General features: G+C 45.2%; 1 protein-coding gene across 2 annotated transcripts in view; it reads right to left on the bottom strand.

Moving 5' to 3' along the window:
- GLP1R (glucagon like peptide 1 receptor) overlaps positions 1–20,067 on the bottom strand; it is a 322,308-nt gene that overhangs the window by 78,812 nt on the left and 223,429 nt on the right. For both annotated transcript variants that reach the window (XM_073556283.1, XM_073556282.1), the window contains exons 4-5: positions 9,096–9,217; positions 3,700–3,806 (exon numbers count right to left, since the gene is read on the bottom strand). In XM_073556283.1, the coding sequence (XP_073412384.1) occupies positions 3,700–3,806; positions 9,096–9,217 (229 nt within the window). The remainder of the gene's footprint in view (positions 1–3,699; positions 3,807–9,095; positions 9,218–20,067) is intronic.

The raw sequence follows: 20,067 nt of genomic DNA, 5'->3' as shown, positions 1-20,067 counted from the left end.
GGTCACCAGATACTGATGATGGAGGTGATAGGCAGTCACCAGATACTGATGATGGACTTGACGGGCGGTCACCAGATACTGATGATGGAGGTGAAGGGCAAAGACTGAACTCCTTGTGTTTCCTCCCTCTACTAATGTACCTATACCCGACATTGCTATTTCTGTGTGTGGTTCCACTATTACTCCCCAGCAACATGCCCGCTGTCTTGGGGTCATACTTGATTCCGAGCTTTCCTTTGCCCCCCACATTCGATCACTGGCTCGCTCTTGTCATCTGCACCTCAAAAACATTTCTAGAATTCGACCTTTTCTTACTTTTGACTCTGCAAAAACTCTTACTGTTTCTCTTATTCATTCTCGTCTGGACTATTGTAACTCTCTTCTAATCGGTCTCCCTCTTACCAAACTCTCCCCCCTCCAATCTGTCTTGAATGCTGCAGCCAGGATCATATTCCTCACCAATCGTTACACCGATGCCTCTACCTTGTGCCAGTCATTACACTGGCTACCCATCCACTCCAGAATTCAGTATAAACTTATTACCCTCACCCACAAAGCCCTCCATGGCTCAGCACCACCCTACATCTCCTCCCTTGTTTCAGTATACCACCCTACCCGCGCCCTCCGTTCTGCTGATGACCTGAGGTTAGTATCCTCAATAGTCAGAACCTCCCACTCCCGTCTCCAAGACTTTACACGTGCCGCGCCAATTCTTTGGAATGCACTTCCCAGGTCAATACGATTAGTCCCCAATCCCCACAATTTTAAGCGTGTCCTGAAAACGCATTTATTCAGACTGGCCTATCGCCTCAACACATTAACCTAATCTATCCCTGTGTGGCACAGCCAAAAGTTTTACCATAACCAGGTTCCCAGCATCATGTCCCACATGCTTTATGCATCCATTAGCCCTCTGTGTCTGTACTGTTACACACTTAACATTATGGCTGGTCCATACAATCAGAGCAACTGTTACCACCCACCTTTCGTGTCTACCTCTTTCCTCATAGACTGTAAGCTTGCGAGCAGGGCCCTCACTCCTCTTGTTGTTTGTTATAATCTACTGTATGTGATTATTGTTATGCTGTAATGTCTATTGTCTGTACAAATCCCCTCTGAAATGTAAAGTGCTGCGGAATATGTCGGAGCTATAAAAATAAAATTTATTATTATTATTTATTAAGGGCGGTCACCAGATACTGATGATGGAGGTGAAGGGCGGTCACCAGATACTGATGATGGAGGCAACGGGCGGTCACCAGATACTGATGATGGAGGTGACGGGCAGTCACCAGATACTGATGATGGAGGTGATAGGCAGTCACCAGATACTGATGATGGACTTGACGGGCAGTCACCAGATACTGATGATGGAGGTGAAGGGCGGTCACCAGATACTGATGATGGAGGTGAAGGGCGGTCACCAGATACTGATGATGGAGGTGAAGGGCGGTCACCAGATACTGATGATGGAGGGGACGGGCGGTCACCAGATACTGATGATGAAGGCGACGGGCGGTCACCAGATACTGATGATGGAGGTGACGGACGGTCACCAGATACTGATGATGGAGGTGACAGGTGGTCACCAGATACTGATGATGGAGGTGATGGGTGGTCACCAGATACTGATGATGAAGGTGATGGGCGGTCACCAGATACTGATGATGGAGGTGACGGGCGGTCACCAGATACTGATGATGGAGGTGATGGGTGGTCACCAGATACTGATGATGAAGGTTATGGGCGGTCACCAGATACTGATGATGGAGGTGAAGGGCGGTCACCAGATACTGATGATGGAGGTGAAGGGCGGTCACCAGATACTGATGATGGACTTGACGGGCGGTCACCAGATACTGATGATGGACTTGACGGGCGGTCAACAGATACTGATGATGGAGGTGAAGGGCGGTCACCAGATACTGATGATGGAGGTGAAGGGCGGTCACCAGATACTGATGATGGAGGTGAAGGGCGGTCACCAGATACTGATGATGGAGGTGAAGGGCGGTCACCAGATACTGATGATGGAGGTGAAGGGCGGTCACCAGATACTGATGATGGAGGGGACGGGCGGTCACCAGATACTGATGATGAAGGCGACGGGCGGTCACCAGATACTGATGATGGAGGTGACGGACGGTCACCAGATACTGATGATGGAGGTGACAGGTGGTCACCAGATACTGATGATGGAGGTGATGGGTGGTCACCAGATACTGATGATGAAGGTGATGGGCGGTCACCAGATACTGATGATGGAGGTGACGGGCGGTCACCAGATACTGATGATGGAGGTGATGGGTGGTCACCAGATACTGATGATGAAGGTTATGGACGGTCACCAGATACTGATGATGGAGGTGACAGGTGGTCACCAGATACTGATGATGGAGGTGACGGGCAGTTACCAGATACTGATGATGAAGGTGACGGGCAGTTACCAGATACTGATGATGGAGGCGACGGGCCATCACTAGATATTTATGATGGAGGCGACTGCAGGTCACCAGATACTGATGATGGAGGCAACAGGCGGTCACCAGATACTGATGATGGAGGTGACGGGCAGTCACCAGATACTGATGACAGAGGCGACGGGCAGTTACCAAATACTGATGATGGAGGTGACAAGCAGTCATCAGATACTGATGATGGAGGCAACGGTCGGTCACCAGATACTGATGATGGAGGTGACGGGAGGTCACCAGATACTGATGATGACGGCGACGGTCGGTCACCAGATACTGATGATGGAGGTGACGGGCGGTCACCAGATACTGATGATGGAGGTGACGGGCGGTCACCAGATACTGATGATGGAGGTGACGGGCGGTCACCAGATACTGATGATGGAGGTGACAGGTGGTCACCAGATACTGATGATGGAGGTGATGGGCGGTCACCAGATACTGATGATGGAGGTGATGGGCGGTCACCAGATACTGATGATGGAGGTGATGGGCGGTCACCAGATACTGATGATGGAGGTGACGGACGGTCACCAGATACTGATGATGGAGGTGACGGGCGGTCACCAGATACTGATGATGGAGGTGACAGGGGGTCACCAGATACTGATGATGGAGGTGACAGGTGGTCACCAGATACTGATGATGGAGGTGATGGGCAGTCACCAGATACTGATGATGGAGGTGAAGGGCGGTCACCAGATACTGATGATGGAGGTGAAGGGCGGTCACCAGATACTGATGATGGAGGTGAAGGGCGGTCACCAGATACTGATGATGAAGGTGACGGTCGGTCACCAGATACTGATGATGGAGGTGACGGGCGGTCACCAGATACTGATGATGGAGGTGAAGGGCGGTCACCAGATACTGATGATGAAGGTGACGGGCGGTCACCAGATACTGATGATGGAGGTGACGGGTGGTCACCAGATACTGATGATGTAGGTGACGGGCGGTCACCAGATACTGATGATGAAGGTGACGGGCGGTCACCAGATACTGATGATGGAGGTGACGGGCGGTCACCAGATACTGATGATGGAGGTGACGGGCGGTCATCAGATACTGATGGGATTTACATTTCTCATTTCTTCAGTCACTTTGTTAATTGATGAAGTTTCTCACTTTACAATATCCCCCCTCCCCTGCCGATAACAGTCCTGTACATTATATAATTATACCCAGGTTATAGCAGGCAGGATCATCAATATTTTCCAGTTACCTGAATATTACCAGGATGAATGTGGCAATGACGAGTGCGGAGAAGGACAGGGAGTATCCCACGGTGTAGATGATGGACAGGGATGATAGTTGCTCCTCTGGCTGCACCTGGGGATGAGCACAGACGTCTGATTAGGTGACGGCACATATAACGGGCAATACTTTTTGCGTGGCCTGCTGGTGTGTGGTACGTCACCTACACTTACTGTAATAATGAGGCAGTGTCAGATTTGTCCTTTTGTGGGAGGTCTCGGGGGTCTTTCAGGATGGACGCCCCTTTTAGCTAACAGGCATATCCGAGGCATCACTCCTGTAGGAATGTGGATCAGTTCTGACTTGTTTCTCCATTTGTCACGTCACAGATTTTGACCTCATTAGCTTTTTTAAAGTCACTTTTCTTTTTTGATTTTTGTTTTTTGTTGACTTTTTTGTGCCAAATTCATGTAAATGGAGCCCATCATTCATGAGTTTATCTCAAAGGTCCACATTTTTTTTTGTCTTTATCTGGTTTTACGATTCTTCGATTCTTTAGCAGGAACAGTCATGAATCCTTCAAAAATATCTGAAGAGTCCACAACGATGAAAATACCAGAAAACTAAACCACAAAAAAACAACATGAAAAAGGTGCAAATTGTTTGATGGATTTGTCGCAAATCAAAAAGTCAAAAATTGAGGAAATGCAATGAAGCATGGGGCCACTGTCACTTCTGGTTGTGACATTGACATTTCCCTAAATTTTCTATACTTTTCTTACTACAGTAAGCAGCTGTCTGATATATATTTGTGTTCACCATGCTACAATTCAAGGGGCTGCTTCTTCGGGTCACATGGAGATTTCTCCCCCCACTCTCAGCTATTTTACTAGCTAATCACAAAGTGTCACAATATTGCAAAATTAATCTGCACCACAGTGATACAGAGACAGGGATAACAGCAGGGGAGCCACGCAGATCCCACCGCTGCCACCAATTACCGGATTTTTCAGACTATAAGATGCACTTTTTTCCTCCCAAAATGGGGGGTGCATCTTATAGTCCGGATGTACCGGCTCTGGCTGTGGTAGGGAGGTGGGGGAGCGGTTTCGGCGAAGCAGCGGGTCACAGAGGCAGGAGTCGGTGGCTGCGGCTAACTCCTGTGCCTGCTGCTAAAGAGAAATGAATATAAGAATATAATGCTGTCTGCAGAACCTGCAGGGCACAAATCAGATTAGCTAAAGCTGAAAATGAATTGAGGCTTGCAAGAGATGTCAAAAGCAATAATAAAGGATTTTGGGGATATGTCAAAAGTAAAAGAAAAGTCAAAGATGCTATAGGATTTTTACAGGATGAAAATGATGAAATGGTAAGACAGGATGTTGAGAAGGCTGAACTTTTAAATTCCTATTTTGCATCTGTTTTCTCTCAGAAAGGAAATGTAACACCAACTGTTATTCACTGTCCTATTAAGGGTATAGAAGAATCCAGGATATCTATAAACAGAAAGATAGTGAGGAAACACTTAGCTAACCTAAATGAATTCAAGTCTCCAGGTCCAGATGAATTACACCCCAGAGTACTGAAGGAGATAGCAGAAGAAATTTTTGAACCCCTCTCCATAATCTTTGAAAATTCTTGGAGAACAGGAGAAGTGCCAGAAGACTGGAGAAGAGCAAATGTTGTTCCTATCTTCAAAAAGGGGAAGAAGGTGGACCCAGGCAACTATAGGCCGGTGAGTCTGACTTCTATACCAGGAAAGATCTTTGAACAAATTATTAAACAACCTGTATGTCAATACCTGGATAAGAATGAAGTGATCAAACAGAGTCAGCATGGGTTTGTAACTAATAAGTCATGTCAGACTAACTTAATTTCCTTCTATGACGGTATCACTGATTGGGTGGATCAAGGAAATGCTGTAGATATAGTATATCTTGACTTCAGCAAAGCATTTGACAAAGTCTCTCATACAATCCTTATTGAAAAAATGACTAAGTATGGAATGGACAAGGCAACTGTTAGGTGGATTCATAACTGGCTTAGTGATCGGACCCAAAGAGTGGTCGTAAATGGCTGCACATCCAGTTGGAAGAATGTCTCAAGTGGGGTACCACAGGGCTCTGTCCTGGGCCCTGTATTGTTCAACATCTTTATCAACGATTTAGATGAAGGAATTGAGGGTAAACTGATTAAATTTGCTGATGACACAAAGCTAGGAGGGATAGCTAATACTAGAGAAGAGAGAGAGAGGATTCAAAAAGATTTAAATAACCTGGAGAAGTGGGCAGCAACTAACAGAATGGTTTTTAACAGGGAGAAATGCAAAGTACTACATCTGGGCAATAAAAATGAAAAAAGCATATATAGAATGGGAGGAATAGGGCTAAGTGACAGCACATGTGAAAAAGACTTGGGTATACTAATAGATCACAGACTGAATATGAGTCAACAGTGTGATGCAGCAGCAAAAAAGGCAAATGCAATTCTAGGATGTATTAACAGAAGCATACAGTCTAGATCACGTGAAGTCATTATTTCCCTCTACTCCTCTTTGGTCAGACCTCATCTGGAATATTGTGTCCAGTTTTGGGCACCACATTTTAAAAAAGACATCAACAAACTGGAGCAAGTTCAGAAAAGAGCGACCAGAATGGTGACCGGTCTGCAAACCCTGTCTTATGAGGAAAGGTTGCAGGATTTGGGAATGTTTAGTTTGCAAAAGAGAAGACTGAGAGGAGACTTAATAGCTGTCTACAAATATCTAAAGGGCTGTCACATTGTAGAAGGATCAATTTTATTCTCATTTGCACAAGGAAAGACTAGAAGCAATGGGATGAAACTGAATGGGAGGAGACACAGATTAGATATTAGAAAAAACTTTTTGACAGTTAGAGTGATCAATGAGTGGAACAGGCTGCCACGAGAAGTGGTGAGTTCTCCTTCAATGGAAGCCTTCAAACAGAGGCTGGACAGACATCTGACTGGGATGATTTAGCGAATCCTGCTTTGAGCAGGGGGTTGGACCAGATGGCCCAGGAGGTCCCTTCCAACTCTACGATTCTATGATTCTATGATTTCCTGCATTGCACAGTTGCCAGAATACTCGCCGGGAGTGAGTATGCATTGCTCTTTAGTAGCGCGCAGTGTCAGCCATCAGAATATTCAGAGTATTCATTTCTCTTACGTATCGGCACACGTGACCGCCGATCGCAGCAGGAAGCCGGTGGCTGACACTGCGCGCTACTGAAGAACAATGAATACTCGCTGCTCTCTGCAATGCACAGTCCCTGGGAGTATTCCGGACGCTGTGCTCTGCTTGTGTGCAGCACATGTCGTCCCTGCCATGCACTGCTTACAAGCATAAAGCAGTTGCTGGCACCGGATCAGGACGCTGCGAGGGAGCGCAGGAAGGTAAGTGTAATGTTTTGGTTTTTTTTAATCTTCTCTGGGGCCATGCATGCCAGGATGGGGGTAGGGCCAATTATAAGGATGGGACCATGCATACCAGGACCAGGATGGGGCCAATCATAACCAGGATAAGGATGGGACCATGAATAACAGGATGGGGATGAGGAGGCATGCATACCAGGATGGGGATGAGGAGGCATGCATATCAGGATAGGGATAAGGGGGCCATGTGTATCAGGATGGGGATGAGGGGACCAGATTTACCAGAATAGGGAATATTAAGTACAGAATTGACATTTTTTGCTTCAGTTTTTTTTTCCTAATGTCCTCCTCTAAAACCTTGGTGCATCTTATGATGGCCAGGTGCTCTTATAGTCTGAAAAATACGGTAGTCAGGGGAAACAACTCTGCTGCCTCCAATCATCAGGACAATTCCGCAATTGACAGACAAGTGATAGACGAGCTGCCACCAACAATCATTTGTCCAGGCCGATTAGACACCCGTTACATGCAGCGTATGGCTTCAGGGGTGCGGTTTACAGAGCAAGAGGAACAGAGCTATTACATTTTATATATTTAATCCAGAAAGGTAGGCAGTGCTTACAAAAAGTATACAAAGATGTTACAAAATGGGAACAAAACAATACGTTATGTACAATTACATAAGCTTAAAGGAAATGTCTCAGAGCTTAGCGGAGGGAGGTATTCCTTAGAACAACTCCTTAGGAAAAAGGATAGAACTACAGCAGGCTGTACCTTCCAGGACTGACAAATGTAGAAAATCCAAATTCTGCTTTCAAATGCTATTAAATCAAAGTTACGCGCTCACACCTCCCATTGGTGAGCTCATATGGGGTCTGAACGTGGGATGTGCGTCTTTTAGAAGTTTATGAAATCCCCAACATTCTTTGCCACTGGAGGTCCCAGGCTGGAGATATTGTTGTCAAATTTCCAATCACAACTTTACCCTTCTATAGAGATGAAACATGGCAGGGATAGCATCATCCATCTGTCTGATATTAAGTTGGAGGTGTTTGGCTAGTCTTATGGCAATGTGAGTGAATGCGTCATGAGTATATGAATCCTAGACTTTGTAGCTGCCTCTTAACACATACCCCATTGTAATTAAATGTTCAAGGCAGGAGGTCCTACATAGGATGAAGTGTCAGCTCTTTCTCACTTCCCCAGTTATAATTAATCCCATAAGTTAAATGAGAGGGTGATATGTCCCCTCTCCAGAGATATCTTCATGAATTTTACTAATTTTCTCTATGACAAAACTGTTTCCTCTAACTTTCACAATAGAGATCACTATAGCTGCTGCCACGTCTATTACTCCGGGGATGGAAAGGTGATACCATGAAAAAGTTAGATCAGATGCCTGGAGATCCCCGATAAATGTTGGTGTTCTATCCCTTTTCACGTAGTTATCTTGCAGTTTATTACAGGTGATGAGATTTGTGCATTTTCTGATGACGTAGGACATATGTGATGGCCAATACAATGTTTGATGCCCGGGGGTTGCTATCTGTCCGGTAAGCCATGATGGGATGGATGAGGCGGCAGCAGGTAACGGCAGTGAATCTGACTCCAGATGAGAATGCTTTACTGCCAGGTTAATGGTTTTGATAAATTGGCCTTAGTGACATTTTCTGAGAACACGAGCCGTCCTCCATGACTAATCCTCCTGTGACATTATAATGGAGGACAATCAATGCATTAGGAATGACTTTGAGAAAGGAGCAATAGAGGAGTCCTACGAGGGACAACTCCAAATACATAGTATTTTATCCTTAAAGGGACCCCAGAAAATGTAGAAAATTTGCAAAATTGTCCCATATTTGCCTTATTGCAAAATCCAGAAAAGTGCCACAAGCTGTTGTCACTTCCCTACCCCCACTCCTCCTCTTGACAGCCCGTACTAAGTTCATTAGCCAACAGGGGGCAGTAATGAATAAGAGGATAAACTGTACAGAAAAGAGATCTGTGCTACATCCTGATGGGAGTACCTACCTTCAACCATCGGTCCTCACATTCAGTCAGGTTCCTCCAGGGAACGGTCACATTGTCCTTGGCTTCTTTGACGAGCCATGTCCCCTCCGGGGTGCAGTAACGAAACACCCTGCCCTGTATCACTGCACAAAGAAGAAGAGGCAGAAATTAAAATTACATTGAAACAGGGCAAATCTTCAAATCAGGGCTCTCATGCTGCGATGTAATTGTGAGTCCAGTCACTAGAGGTCCACGGTGACATCACTGAGAATATCTCCTATCCATCACCAGAGGTGACATCACTGAGAATATCTCCTATCTATCACCAGAGACCAGAGGAGACATCACTGAGAATGCCTCCTATCCATCACCAGAGATCAGCGGTGACATCACTGAGAATGCCTCCTATCCATCACCAGAGATCAGCAGTGACATCACTGAGAATGTCTCCTATCCATCACCAGAGATCAGCGGTGACATCACTGAGAATGCCTCCTATCCATCACCAGAGATCAGAGGTGACATCACTGAGAATATCTCCTATCCATCACTAGAGATCAGAGGTGACATCACTGAGAATGTCTCCTATCCATCACTAGAGATCAGACGTGACATCACTGAGAATGCCTCCTATCCATCACCAGAGATCAGTGGTGACAAATGAGAATGTCTCATATCCATCACTAGAGATCAGCGGTGACATCACTGAGAATGCCTCCTATCTATTACTAGAGATCAGAGGTGACATCACTGAGGATGTCTCCTATCCATCACTAGAGATCAGAGGTGACATCACTGAGAATGTCTCCTATCCATCACTAGAGATCAGAGGTGACATCACTGAGAATGTCTCCTATCCATCACTAGAGATCAGACGTGACATCACTGAGAATGCCTCCTATCCATCACTAGAGATCAGAGGTGACATCACTGAGAATGTCTCCTATCCATCACTAGAGATCAGACGTGACATCACTGAGAATGCCTCCTATCCATCACTAGAGATCAGAGGTGACATCACTGAGAATGCCTCCTATCCATCACTAGAGATCAGAGATGACTTCACTGAGAATGCCTCCTATCCATCACCAGAGATCAGCAGTGACATCACTGAGAATGCCTCCTATCCATCACCAGAGATCAGAGGTGACATCACTGAGATTGCCTCCTATCCATCACCAGAGATCAGCGGTGACATCACTGAGAATGCCTCCTATCCATCACCAGAGATCAGCGGTGACATCACTGATAATGCCTCCTATCCATCACTAGAGATCAGCGGTGACATCACTGAGATTGTCTCCTATCCATCACTAGAGATCAGAGGTGACATCACTGAGATTGCCTCCTATCCATCACCAGAGATCAGAGGTGACATCACTGAGATTGCCTCCTATCCATCACCAGAGATCAGCGGTGACATCACTGAGATTGTCTCCTATCCATCACTAGAGATCAGAGGTGACATCACTGAGAATGCCTCCTATCCATCACTAGAGATCAGAGGTGACATCACTGAGAATGCCTCCTATCCATCACTAGAGATCAGCGGTGACATCACTGAGAATGCCTCCTATCCATCACCAGAGATCAGAGGTGACATCACTGAGAATGCCTCCTATCCATCACTAGAGATCAGAGGTGACATCACTGAGAATGCCTCCTATCCATCACTAGAGATCAGCGGTGACATCACTGAGAATGCCTCCTATCCATCACTAGAGAACAGAGGTGACATCACTGAGAATGCCTCCTATCCATCACCAGAGATTAGAGGTGTCATCACTGAGAATGCCTCCTATCCATCACTAGAGATCAGCGGTGACATCACTGAGAATGCCTCCTATCCATCACCAGAGATCAGCGGTGACATCACTGAGAAAGTCTCCTATCCATCACCAGAGATCAGCGGTGACATCACTGAGAATGCCTCCTATCCATCACCAGAGATCAGCGGTGACATCACTGAGAATGCCTCCTATCCATCACTAGAGATCAGAGGTGACATCACTGAGAATGCCTCCTATCCATCACTAGAGAACAGAGGTGATATCACTGAGAATGCCTCCTATCCATCACCAGAGATCAGCGATGACATCACTGAGAATGCCTCCTATCCATCACTAGAGATCAAAGGTGACATCACTGAGAATGCCTCCTATCCATCACCAGAGATCAGAGGTGACATCACTGAGAATGTCTCCTATCCATCACTAGAGAACAGAGGTGACATCAATGAGAATGCCTCCTATCCATCACTAGAGAACAGAGGTGACATCACTGAGAATGCCTCCTATCCATCACTAGAGATCAAAGGTGACATCACTGAGAATGCCTCCTATCCATCACCAGAGATCAGCGGTGACATCACTGAGAATGCCTCCTATCCATCACTAGAGATCAGCGGTGACATCACTGAGAATGCCTCCTATCCATCACTAGAGATCAGAGGTGACATCACTGAGAATACCTCCTATCCATCACTAGAGATCAGCGGTGACATCACTGAGAATGCCTCCTATCCATCACTAGAAATCAGAGGTGACATCACTGAGAATGCCTCCTATCCATCACTAGAGATCAGCGGTGACATCACTGAGAATGCCTCCTATCCATCACCAGAGATCAGAGGTGACATCACTGAGAATGCCTCCTATCCATCACCAGAGATCAGAGGTGACATCACTGAGAATGTCTCCTATCCATCACCAGAGATCAGAGGTGACATCACTGAGAATGCCTCCTATCCATCACTAGAGATCAGAGGTGACATCACTGAGAATAACTCCTATCCATCACTAGAGATCAGCGGTGACATCACTGAGAATGCCTCCTATCCATCACTAGAGATCAGAGGTGACATCACTGAGAATGCCTCCTGTCCATCACCAGAGATCAGAGGTGACATCACTGAGAATACCTCCTCTCCATCACCAGAGATCAGAGGTGACATCACTGAGAATGCCTCCTCTCCATCACTAGAGATCAGCGGTGACATCACTGAGAATGCCTCCTATCCATCACTAGAGATCAGAAGTGACATCACTGAGAATGCCTCCTATCCATCACTAGAGATCAGAGGTGACATCACTGAGAATACCTCCTATCCATCACTAGAGATCAGAGGTGACATCACTGAGAATGCCTCCTATCCATCACTAGAGATCAGCGGTGACATCACTGAGAATGCCTCCTATCCATCACCAGAGATCAGCGGTGACATCACTGAGAATGCCTCCTATCCATCACCAGAGATCAGCGGTGACATCACTGAGAATGCCTCCAATCCATCACTAGAGATCAGAGGTGACATCACTGAGAATGCCTCCTATCCATCACTAGAGATCAGCAGTGACATCACTGAGAATGCCTCCTATCCATCACCAGAGATCAGCGGTGACATCACTGAGAATGCCTCCAATCCATCACCAGAAATCAGAGGTGACATCACTGAGAATGCCTCCAATCCATCACTAGAGATCAGAGGTGACATCACTGAGAATGTCTCCTATCCATCACTAGAGATCAGCGGTGACATCACTGAGAATGCCTCCTATCCATCACTAGAGATCAGAGGTGACATCACTGAGAATGCCTCCTATCCATCACTAGAGATCAGAGGTGACATCACTGAGAATGTCTCCTATCCATCACCAGAGATCAGAGGTGACATCACTGAGAATGCCTCCTATCCATCACTAGAGATCAGCAGTGACATCACTGAGAATGCCTCCTATCCATCACTAGAGATCAGCGGTGACATCACTGAGAATGCCTCCTATCCATCACCAGAGATCAGAGGTGACATCACTGAGAATGTCTCCTATCCATCACTAGAGATCAGAGGTGACATCACTGAGAATGCCTCCTATCCATCACTAGAGATCAGAGGTGACATCACTGAGAATGTCTCCTATCCATCACCAGAGATCAGAGGTGACATCACTGAGAATGCCTCCTATCCATCACTAGAGATCAGCAGTGACATCACTGAGAATGCCTCCTATCCATCACTAGAGATCAGCGGTGACATCACTGAGAATGCCTCCTATCCATCACTAGAGATCAGAGGTGACATCACTGAGAATGCCTCCTATCCATCACCAGAGATCAGAGGTGACATCACTGAGAATGCCTCCTATCCATCACTAGAGATCAGCAGTGACATCACTGAGAATGCCTCCTATCCATCACCAGAGATCAGCGGTGACATCACTGAGAATGCCTCCAATCCATCACCAGAAATCAGAGGTGACATCACTGAGAATGCCTCCAATCCATCACTAGAGATCAGAGGTGACATCACTGAGAATGTCTCCTATCCATCACTAGAGATCAGCGGTGACATCACTGAGAATGCCTCCTATCCATCACTAGAGATCAGAGGTGACATCACTGAGAATGCCTCCTATCCATCACTAGAGATCAGAGGTGACATCACTGAGAATGTCTCCTATCCATCACCAGAGATCAGAGGTGACATCACTGAGAATGCCTCCTATCCATCACTAGAGATCAGCAGTGACATCACTGAGAATGCCTCCTATCCATCACTAGAGATCAGCGGTGACATCACTGAGAATGCCTCCTATCCATCACCAGAGATCAGAGGTGACATCACTGAGAATGTCTCCTATCCATCACTAGAGATCAGAGGTGACATCACTGAGAATGCCTCCTATCCATCACTAGAGATCAGAGGTGACATCACTGAGAATGTCTCCTATCCATCACCAGAGATCAGAGGTGACATCACTGAGAATGCCTCCTATCCATCACTAGAGATCAGCAGTGACATCACTGAGAATGCCTCCTATCCATCACTAGAGATCAGCGGTGACATCACTGAGAATGCCTCCTATCCATCACTAGAGATCAGAGGTGACATCACTGAGAATGCCTCCTATCCATCACCAGAGATCAGAGGTGACATCACTGAGAATGCCTCCTATCCATCACTAGAGATCAGCAGTGACATCACTGAGAATGCCTCCTATCCATCACTAGAGATCAGAGGTGACATCACTGAGAATGTCTCCTATCCATCACTAGAGATCAGAGGTGACATCACTGAGAATGCCTCCTATCCATCACTAGAGATCAGAGGTGACATCACTGAGAATGTCTCCTATCCATCACCAGAGATCAGAGGTGACATCACTGAGAATGCCTCCTATCCATCACTAGAGATCAGCAGTGACATCACTGAGAATGCCTCCTATCCATCACTAGAGATCAGCGGTGACATCACTGAGAATGCCTCCTATCCATCACCAGAGATCAGCGGTGACATCACTGAGGATGCCTCCTATCCATCACTAGAGATCAGAGGTGACATCACTGAGAATGCCTCCTATCCATCACCAGAGATCAGCGGTGACATCACTGAGGATGCCTCCTATCCATCACTAGAGATCAGCGGTGACATCACTGAGGATGCCGCCATCAATATTAGAAGTGTTTATCCAAACTGGAGCATGCCTTTCATTACAATCCGCTGATACTTGATCTTGTGCCGTCACAAACAGATTGATACAGAAGATAATTCTTGGACGTTCCCTTGTAGAGAGTTGGAGACCATGCGATTATCCGTCTACCGTCGATGACCGAGGTAATTATGGTCAGACGGGTGGATATAAGTCCTCAGCGCTGTCACTGCGGCTCCACAGATGACTGCACTGAACGTCTTGACAGTAATCAGGATAAATATTGTCCTTAGGTCAACGGAGAGAAAAGAGAAGTGGCAGAGGGGGAAATAGTGAGAACTGATTATCTGGGAACTGATATAACATTTATCTCTCTAACTGGTGGGTCCTTAACAGAAAAAAAATTGACAAAGCAAAGAAATATTGACATAGAAAATTAGAGACGCGATCAATACTAAGTATATCTGTTTTAAAAGATGCAATTGACATGAAATTCTCCCCGAAAGTCGGTAACAAATGTAGTGCAGAGTTGTTCACACAGTGCGACAGAGAGGCAGTGACCCAAGAAAATTCAACATAAAAGATCTATATTTTCCAAAAACTCCTGAAGTAAATGTTCCTCTGGATCGCAGCTCGGTCATACATATAGTCTGTATCAAATCCTATTGTCATGGGCGACTGCACTGCCATATACCTCTTGGGTCTTTGCATCCTGAACAATTTTCCTGGCAGATGTGGATAATATTTTTGTTGGTCTACCTGACCGTGGTTTTGTTTTGAATGAGCCCCTTATTTTTCCATTTGTTAATCACAGTTTAAACGCTGCTGACTGGCATTATCAATCCCTTGGATGTCTTTTTGTATCCCTTTCCTGTTTTATACAGTTCAACTACGTTTTCCCATAGATCCGTTGACAATTCTTTTGCTTTCCCCATGACTCACAATCCAGAAACATCAGTGGCTGGATGAAAGATGCAAGAGTCTGTCTGGATCCCATAAACTCACTCAGCTTTTATGCTCACACACTGATTACAAGCAAACAGGTCACAGGTGAGGATGTTACCTTTAGTAGCCAGTCATACTCATTTGTGTCAACTTCTGTGCATGTTATCAGGCGAAAATCACCAGGGTATGATGTGAACTTTTGATCAGGGTCATTTGGATGTTTTGAGTTGTCATTATGATTTAAAAATGGCTTCACCCAACCACTAACCATGAGTGGAGAAAAAGTTTTGGTGTTATCATTCATATTCTATGAAAAAAGGCCAAGAAAGCAAAAATTCTGCCGGGGTGTGTAAACTTTTGAGCACAACTGTAATTTCTCTTGCAGAGACTCGCGTCTCCACAAAAGAAATTGACATGCTGCAGTCTGGAGAGATGCGCCGCATGTCAGTCTCCGTGTGTGATCCATGGGCGTCTGAGGACGCATAGTGGGCATGGGATTTCTTGAAATCCCATCCACTATGCTGTAACAGCAGACCGGTGCGGGTCCGAGGCTTCATATATGTGCAGCGTCAAACTCGCAGCAGTTCCTAATCGTGGGCACATACCCTAAAAGTGGAAAAACACTGCAGAGGCAAAGTGTGAAAAAGAAACTTTTTCTAGAACTTTCCCTCCTCACCTTCTGTCCATGTGCTGATGTGCGCAGACTTTAAATGTAGGTGACAGAGCAGTGGTGTCCGGGGTCAGGACGTAGAGCGAATGGTAATGGCGTCATTTATCTTCGCACAGAATCATTGTGTGAATACAACGATAAATTCGCTCTCGCAGGAGACGGGTCACGAATATTACATTGTCCTGGTCACAAGAGCATGGACTAATCATGACGATAAAATATTCCTCTTACCTATAGAGTCCAGTGAGGGGGAAAATTGGAGAGTGCTGGGCCAAATGCCAAACTTCTGAATGCTTTGTGATTTGTATCCTGCATTTTTCACCTGTTTCCCCTCTGCAGACTCTATATCTAATTTTCAGCTGTCTGTTAGCTACTGGGTGGAGATGAGCTGCTATGATGTCTCTTATATAATACACACAGACATAAACAGGTCCTGCTCTCCTGTCTTTATGTATTACAGGCTCAGAAACAGCAGTGGAAGCATGACAATACACACATGTACTCAGTAGTGTGCATGTGACTCCAGCTCTGGGGGGAAATAAAATACTTACTTGAAAGCAGCAGCATGGAGAATAGTATACACCTGTACTGAGTAGTGTATGTGTGAATCCAGCTAAGGGGTAGAATAAAATAAATACTAGAAAGCAGCAGCATGGAGGAAATTATACAACAGTACTGAGTAGTGTAGGTGTGAATCCAGTTCTGCAGTGGAATAAAATATTATCTAAAAAGCAGCAGCATTGAGGAAAATATACAACAGTACTGAATAGTGTAGGTATGAATCCAGCTCTAGAGTATAATAAAAAATTTACTAGCGAGCAGCAGCATGGAGGACATTACACACCACTACTGAGTAGTGTGGGTGTGAATCCAGCTCTGGGGTGGGATAATAAACATACTAGAAAGGAGCAGCATGGAGGAAATTATGCAGCAGTACTGATCCATGTTGCTGAGAATCCAGCACTGAGGTAAAATAAACACAAGAAAGCAACATGATAAAGTACATGATACAACAGTTCTGATCAGTTTTGCCAATAATCTAGCACTGGAGTGGGATAAAACACTTACTAGAAGGCAGATACAGATACAGCAGAGTTGATCTATGTATCAATACAAAGACTTCCAGATCCCATTTCACGGCTGTTAGTGTGGGGGAGTGTGAAAGCTGACAGCACTGTAATATGAGATCTGGAAGTGTTTAATGGTGCATAGCTCAGCTCTGCTGTATCTCTCCACAGGAGCTGAAGAGATCAGTGAGCAGAGGGGGGCGTGTTCTTTTCGGCCCTGCATGACCCTACCTGCTTATGATTGGTCAACCTCATGTGGGGGAAGAAGTACACGACCGCAGAGACAAATCTCTGGTAATGCCCAGTTAATCTATAACAAATTATAACCTAAAAAATTACAAGACATTATCTCCACAATAGAGAGGAGAAATTAAAATATTAAAACTTTGTTTTACCGAGCCCCGCAGACACTATTCCACGATGTCACCAGGCTAACATGCTGAAACTGGTGAAATGCCCTCCTTACTACTACCATATAGTGCTTACATAGAATAACGTTTCGCTACAAACAAAACAAAGTAATCTAGTGTCTATAATATACTGCTTAGAGTGCTTACATACAGGGGATATAAAAGTTTACACACCCCAGTAAAATGCCATGTTTTTGTCATGGAAAAATAAATGCTACAAACAGGAATCAATTCAGAACTTTTTTCTCCCACTTAATGTCGCCCATAATCTGTACAAATCTGTTAAGGAACAAACTGAAAACATTTTGAGAGGAGAAAAAAAATATCAATATTAAAATAATGTGGTTGCATAAGTGTGAGCACCTTCTTAAAATTTGGGCTGTGGTTGTGCTCAGAATCACTTGATCACATTTCACCCATGTTACATAGTAGTCAGCGCTTGGCAGCCATCATTTACAGCTATTCTGAACCCTAGAGGAAGTGTCGCTGTTCTAGGAGGATTTTACTGACATTTTTTGGTCTCTAAACAGCTGACAACACAGCAAAAGATCTCATTGTGGGAACTTGTCAGTCAGTAGAAGGTACAAAAACCTTTTCCCAGGCATTAGATCTACCATGGACATTGTGAAGACGCCATCAAGAAGTGGCTTAAATATTCAAACCAGTGATATTACCTAGAACTGGAGGTCCCTAAAATAATTATAAATCCAAGAGGTTAATTTGTCTGGGACTGGGAGTCTTTTAAGAGGCCAACAGTAACATTAAAGCAGCTGCAGGAATTTCTGACAAGTACTGGTTGTGTCCTGCATGTGACAACAATCTCCTTACCTTACAAGCCCGGCTGTCAATACCTCCATCATATCTGGCAAAGTGTGTGGGAAATGTGTTATGTCTGATGTGACCAAAGTTGAACTTTGTGGCTATAATTCCAAAAGTGCAAATCCAACACTGAGCATCACCAGGAGAGCACCATCCCCACAGTGAAGCATGATGGACGCAGCAATGTGCTTTGGGAGCTGTTTTTTTTGCAGCTGGAACTGGGGCTTTAGTCAAGGGGGAGAGAATTCTGAACAGCTCAAATAACAGTGAATTTTACATAAAAATCTTCCGGCCTCTGCTAAAAAGCTGAACATGAGGAGGAATTTCACCTTTTAGCAGACAACAACCCTAAGTGACCTCCAAAACACCAAAAGAATGGCTACACCAGTAGAAGATAGATGTCTTGGAACAGCCAAGCCCAGACCTGACCCCAAGGGATAATCTTTGGTGATATGAAGAAGGCGCTGTACACAGGAGATGCCCCCGCAATCTGACAGACGTGTAACTTCTGCAAGGAGGAGCGGGAAATATCGCCAATTCTAGATGTGCGCCACTGATAGACCCCGACCCAAAAAGACTGAACACTGCCAGAAATTCACAGGGACTGCAACAAAGTATTAGAGTATGTCACGTATGTGCACACGTTGCAGATTTTTCCGCGCAGAATCTGCAGGTAAAATGACCTGCGTTTTACCTGCGGAATTACTGCGGATTTGACCTGCGTTTTTACATCTGCGGATTCCTATAATAGAATGGGTGTAAAAACGCTGCGCAATCCGCACCAAGAATTGACAAGCTGCAGAAAATAAACCGCTGCGTTTCCGCGCTGAATTTTCCACAGCATGTGCACAGCGGTTTTTCATTTCCATAGCCTAACATGGTACTGTACACCGCATGAGAATCTGCAGTGGATCCGCAGGGCCAAATCTGCTGCAGATCCGCACACAAATCCGCAACATGTGCACATACCCTTAGTTTAAGGGTGTGCAGATTTATGCAACCACATTATTTATTTATGTATTGTTCTTTTTCTAATGAGAAAGATTTTGTTTCTCAATGTGTTTGTACAGAATGTGAGCAACATTAAAGGGGGAAAAAAGTTCTGAGATGATTTTTCTTGGTAGGATTTTTTATGATGAAAAAAACATGAGATTTTAACAGGGGTGTGTAGAATTTTTTTTTTTTATATCCGCTGTAGAATAACCAATAATTATACATGTAACACAGTCACAGGAGACAGGGAGTGGTTAGCAGTGCCCCAGAGGGATTGTGGGAAACTTGTTTACATTCTGGCAGCAGCCGAAGAGATAAGTTGTGTATGATCTGTATCTACAATACGTTCAGGCAAGTGAACCATAGGGACACAGGATTCCATTACAGAGTGGAGCTCGGCTACCCCTGTACTGCTACAGGAGAAAGTCTATCAGGAGCAGGAAGATAAGTACTATATGAAGTTGTGTTACAGATATAATCTCCCCCCTCCTCCAGCTCACTGTGCTAGAAGAAATGCTGTGTACTGCTGTGCCTTTGTAGAGTCTTGATCTGTGCTGAACTGTGCTAACAAAAGAGACTGTTAGTCAATGTGCCTCTAAGAAGCAGCTGTACTGTTATAGAGCCTGTGCTTCAGAGACTTGAATTGTCCTGAATGTGCTGTGA

This window comes from Dendrobates tinctorius, unplaced genomic scaffold, assembly GCF_039654945.1.
Source record: "Dendrobates tinctorius isolate UK_male_01 unplaced genomic scaffold, ASM3965494v1 ptg000232l, whole genome shotgun sequence".
In the NCBI taxonomy this organism is placed as follows: domain Eukaryota; kingdom Metazoa; phylum Chordata; class Amphibia; order Anura; family Dendrobatidae; genus Dendrobates; species Dendrobates tinctorius.
Note: the sequence above shows the minus strand (reverse complement) of the source record. Positions and strands in the feature narration are given on the sequence as shown.